The sequence below is a fragment of the Squalius cephalus genome, assembly GCF_949319135.1.
Source record: "Squalius cephalus genome assembly, chromosome: 18".
Taxonomy (NCBI): domain Eukaryota; kingdom Metazoa; phylum Chordata; class Actinopteri; order Cypriniformes; family Leuciscidae; genus Squalius; species Squalius cephalus.
In genome coordinates, this window is record NC_137139.1 from 30280221 (window position 1) to 30286157 (window position 5937).

The window sequence follows — 5937 nt, forward strand, 5'->3', positions numbered from 1 at the left end:
GGATAAACAGCAATTCCCAGTTGATTCCGTCAGAATGTCTGTTTATCCAGTAGGAACTTGGTGGATTCTTATTTGATCTCTTTAGATTTGATTCCGAATTCCAATTAGTTTGTAACTTTGTAAACGACAGGAATTCCATCGGCGAAGATTCCAAACGGGAATCAGCAATCACGCATCAGTCCAGATAAATAACAGAATTCCAGCTATTGATCCAAACACTTTTCTCCAAATATTTCTTTTAGCGTTTTAAATGTAAAATACTGAGTGAAAAGATAAGTGGTAAATGTTTGTATTGAGTGTGTGATGGATGTGAGTGTGACCACAGTGTCTGATATCGGCATCATTGTTCTGTCCGTCACGCGCGCAGCAGATCGACTGTGGAATGAAGCCAAACAACAGGACAATAGAGACTGACATGCTTATGAAAACATATGACATATACCACGTCCGGGCCTCACGTCCACAGAGTCCACACGTATTTGGACACTTAGATCACACCTAATGTGTGAAAGTCATAGCATTAGATAAGAAAACGTTTAAAGAAAGCTCACTTTTCAGGCAAAACTATTCAGAAAAGAAGTTTAAAATGCTAAAACAAGTGTTGAAAATGAAGCACTAAACACTAAGACATTGAGCATAAATGATGCGAAAGCAGTTGCTTTGATATTCTGCTATTAAAATGCAGCGACATGTTGACATTTTGAAGTGTGAATCAAGCATCTAAATGCTTTTTAGGGTCATTAAGTTGTCTTTTTTTTTTTCCTGAATTACTCATTCATATTTAATATCTCCGCCCAACCCCCAAAGCAAACAATCGCATCAACACAGACGGATTTAGGTCACGTGAGGGTTTTTTACTCCATTCTGCCAGATTACAGATTCAAATCCAGTTCAACAACAGCTCTCAGTTTCTATAGCTCGTTCCTCTCTGCTTTGCTCACAGAAATAATGAATTAAAAATGTCAAACGCTGCCTTCTGCAAGCTTCTGAATCACTGTTCTCGCGGGTTTAGTGTCTCGAGCAGTTGGAGTCACAGATGAGACGGTCGTTTTAGCATCGCATGCGCACGTAAATAGACGTATATATAGAAACACACTCACTTGTGGCAGCTGTGCTGGTCTCACATAGACACTAGCATTGTAGAGGTCAGAGGTCAAACGACTGAGGCTCCCACTCTCTCCATGAACCCAAAATTAGCTCGTCTTCCTCTCTCACGTGGATGTATAAAGTCAGTTCTCCTCAAGTTCACACAGGTGTCGTTCATGTTTGACTGATAAGTGTTATTATCTGATTGCAGTTGATCAGAGGTTCTCAGCCTGTCTGGCGTCACTGTCCAAGAAAACATTCATTATCATGAACTAATAATGAACAAAAATGTGTAACATTTATTATTCTTATAAATATATTTGTACTGTATAGTTTTATGAATTTAAGTAAATATGTATTCATTTACTAATTTGTTTTTAATTATGTATACATTTATTTAGATTTATTTTATTTATTTTTTATTTTGTTTTATTTATTATTTTTTATTAGAATAATTTCACAATTGTGTTACTAGTTTATTTTATTAATTAATGAATTAATTTAAATTATAAAATATTTATTTTGTTTTATTTTTTAGTTACTAATCTAATAGGGTAATGTTCATTTATAAATATATTCATAATTTATTAATATATTGTTAATAAATATTTTGTGCTATATTTTTTTATTAATCTATGATCATGTTTTTATAAATATACTTTTAATTATACTGTTCAATTAATTTATAATTCACATTTATTTATTCTTCTTACATTTTATTAATATAAGATGTATTTATTTTCATAATACAATATTATATTTTATTGTTGATTATTAAATTAATTAATCCATTATATCATGAACTAATAATTTGTTACAACATTTATTATCTAGGTTGTTAATTTATAAATATACCTATATATATATATATATAGTTGTACTGTATGTATGTATGTATTTTATTATGTATTATTTATATATTTGTTATGTTTTATTTATAATGGTTTATTTATTGTGTTGTATTTATATTTTATTAATTAATCTAGGTTAATGTACATTTATGAATATACTTATAATTTATTAATATATTTTATTTTAGTAATAAAATATTGTATTATGTTTTATTTATTAATCTAGGGTAATGTTTTTTTAATTATAGTACATGTAAATATACAGTTCAATTATTTTGAACTGATCTTAACTGTTACTAATATAAGATGTATTTAGTTTATTAATGTAGGGTCATATTTATTTTATATATATATATATAACATTTATATATATATATATAACATAAAAAATATGGTTTGACAGTGCACAATAGGACCAACAAGAATGTTTTTGTAGCTTATATTCCAGACGACAGCTTTCAGTTCTCGCTCGTAGTGAAGAAAATTTAGCATTTTAATTAAGTTAAGATAACTTGAATATCATTTATTTGTAAGCTTGTTGGCCCCGGCACCCTGATTGTGAACCATGAGCTACTGTGTGTCCAGATCCAGCAGAACGTGTCTTCTGTCAGATCTTCTGCCACTAGAGGGTGAAGAGTGTGTGAAGAGTGTGTGAAGAGTGTGTGAAGAAGCCGAGCTCATCCAGCGGCTCCTCAACTCATGATGTTTACTGGGAAAACCATATAATCCATCTAATACATCAGTCTGATTTCACTGATTTTCACCCACGACCCTGCATGTGTGTGTGTGTGTGTGTGTGTGTGTGTGTGTGTGTGTGTTTGCAGCGATGGCAGTTCTGTGTGAGTACTCGAGTGTTAGTGGCGCTGTAGGAAGGGCTTTAGGGACGTGAGCTCTTCTGTTCACATCAGGCTTTAGTGAAATCCTCACTCAGCAAATGTGAATGAGACACTCTCAGTGACGCGTCCCCACAGGAATCTCACACACACACACACACACACACACACACACACACACACACACACACACACACACACACACACACACACACACACACACACACCTGCTTGGAATTGAAGTGTGGAAACGCATTATTACTGATGTTTCACACCAACAATGCTAAGAAGAATGTTTGTCCACTAAAAGGTCAGTTATTGTTTTGCGGGTTATTAAACAAGCTAATATTTACAATGAGCATCAAGTTCTATTCTGTTCTATTCTATTCCATTCGATTCTATATAGGAGAAACCAGGGCAAGCTGTCAAATGGGGAAGGGATATAACAGTCTAAAGTCTAGGTAAGTTTCATACGTCAGGTCAGGTTTCCGTGTGTTTTGGTTTGATATTTTTGATACCTTTTCTATTTTTGCAGTCTTTTGCATCATATTATTGGTTCATTAGTTTATATCATGTTTAAATTTAGCTGAAAGCATATAATGTACCCAGACTTTAAAGCAGTGGATCCAGCAATTACTGTCTGATCTAAATGAAAACATGCAATGAAGAAGAGTACAATATTAAGTTTAAAAACTATTTTTTTTACATCATATTAAAGTGTTTTAAGTCAAATTAAAATGTAATAAATGCAGATGACTTCATACCAGTGTTGTTCTTTTTAACTGAAACTATTAAATTTTTTTATTTATTTGTAAAATTTCGTTAATTGAAAGAAAACTGGATTACACTTTATTTTAAGGTGACGTAGTTACATTGTACTTAAATAAGTTCTGAGTAATATTAATTAAACACATGTACTTATAGAATTAGGGTTTGGTTTAAGGTAAGTTACTTGTAATTATGCATAATTTATATATGTAGTAACGTGAAACTATGCCACTTTAAAATAAAGGGTTACCTAAGACTTAAATAAAATAAAATAGATTAAAAGCTTAAATATATATATATATATATATATATATATATATATATATATATATATATATATATATATATATATATATATATATAAATGGTGCTTTGGCAACCAAGTTGGATTACTAAAATTACTAAAACTGAAATAAAAAAAAGTTAAAAGATATATATTTTACAAACAAATAATAACAATGACAAGCACAAACAAAATTACTAAAACTTTAAATGAACTAAAATGAACTTTAAATGAAAAAAACTGATCATCTTAATAAATACTATTATTTACTACATAGCCTACTATAGTAAAATGACACATTTATTATAACTTTTTTTTTTTTTTTTTTTTAACATTGATATTTTGTTTAAAACAATGCTCTGTTTCTCTATCCAGCAAGGGATGACAAAAGTCGCAGACCTCTTCTTTAAGCTCTTTCGCGATACATGAAGTGACTTTGAAAACATCTGTGTGCCTCATGAATGGAAGGCTGCTCCGGATCCAGTTGACGCTTCACTCCGCTCCAGGTTTTCTCTCCGACTTTCCTTAAAAGCATTCGGAGTTTAAAGCGCAGAAAACACGCCAGCGAGTGTAAGAGAGGGATCAGAGCGGCGGAGGCGGATCTCAGTGCGGTTCAGCGTGTGTGTGTGTGTGTGTGTCCGGAGAGAACGAGCGGAGGATGGAGGACGAGCCGCGAGAGACCCTGGACTAACGGAGGAAGAGGAGGAGGAGGAGGAGGAGGGGGTCTTGCTTTTTACATGGAACCTGTTTGTGTTTCCCTCCAAAGGTGGATTTTATACTGAAACACTACATGACAAAATGCCCTTCGCCAAGCGGATCGTGGAGCCCCAGTGGCTGTGCAGGCGCGCGGACGCGGACGAGGAGTGTGTTCTGCTCCAGGACCTGTGCGCCCTCAGTAACGTGTCTCTGTCCCGGACCCTGCGCCAGCTGTCGGATCTGGCCAAACACGCTTGCTCGCTCTTCCACGAGCTGGAGCACGAGCTGCTCGCCACGAGCCGGCGCGTCTGCGCGCTCCGGGACAAGATGAGCCGGATCCAGGAGACCACCGGTGCGCTCGACCCCAAGCAGGAGGCAGTGCGTGAGTACCACACACAGGAGACGCTTTTATTTCACTCCAAACTGTGCTGAAGAGTTGATTTTCTCGTTTAGTCCTAAACCCCGTGCGTAATGGTGATCGATTGCACTTGCGGTGTTTGTGTGACCAGCCCAAATGCTTGACCACTCGGGTAGCCGCATCATGAACCAGCCCTTTAGTAAGTCACTGGAAGTGTTATGTAATAATGCAAATATTTGTTTACTTTTGCGCGCTCTTGCCTCCTCGTTTGCGCGCATGGCTGGTGTTTTCCAGTGGTTAAAGATCTTGGCTGGTGACCCAAAACTTGTGGTTTCTTACCCAATATGAGGTGATTCATAGACGATTCACATTGAAGCCTTGATCAAAACTCCTAACCTCAGGGAACATGTTTTAGGTGTGCTCCCTGCTAGATATTCAGCATAACTGGGGTTTATCTGAACCATCTTGATCAAGCTGGATTGTGGAACATGATATTACTATCCTGGCCCGGCTATAAAGCAGCAAACATGTTTCTGAACACAGCTGGAGTGTTTGTGGAAGGAGTTGGTTAGTGCAGGACAGCAGAAGGGCTGGTGCTCCTCACACCAGATGTCATTGGGAAACAGGATTCTTGTTATACAGAGAACATCATTTCCGTGTTGCATAAGAACAGATTCTGTCATTCATGCCAAAGTGAAACAAGCCTTTCTCCTGTCTGTGTGTGTGTGTGTGTGTGTTTCTGGTGCAGGTTAAACTTAGTTTGTGTGGAAGGCTATTATTAGTTTAGTACGTTTAGGTTGTTTTGTGTGTTTGGTGATTTGCATCACATGTGTAATGCAGTTAAAATGCATGATTTTTTATTATTTTTTGTACATCATGATAGTTAAAAAAAGAAATAAAATAATAATATTATAATATAAAATAATAATATAATTTGTATTATGTTTTATGTATTTTTATTATTTTTAATTGTATTTATTTTTTGTTTAATATTTACAAATTACAAATAATAAATATTTTAAAATATTAAACATTTTAAAACAATAACTTTAATCAGATACA

At 34.8% G+C, this 5937-nt stretch overlaps 1 protein-coding gene across 4 annotated transcripts in view; it reads left to right on the top strand.

Annotated features, from left to right (window-relative positions):
* Positions 1 to 4308: 4308 nt before the first annotated feature.
* The window catches only part of nhsa (Nance-Horan syndrome a (congenital cataracts and dental anomalies)), a 101893-nt gene continuing 100264 nt past the window's right edge, over positions 4309 to 5937 (top strand). For all 4 annotated transcript variants that reach the window (XM_079849944.1, XM_079849946.1, XM_079849947.1 and 1 more), the window contains exon 1: positions 4309 to 4899. In XM_079849944.1, coding sequence (XP_079706070.1) covers positions 4620 to 4899 — 280 coding nt within the window. In that variant the 5' untranslated portion in view covers positions 4309 to 4619. The remainder of the gene's footprint in view (positions 4900 to 5937) is intronic.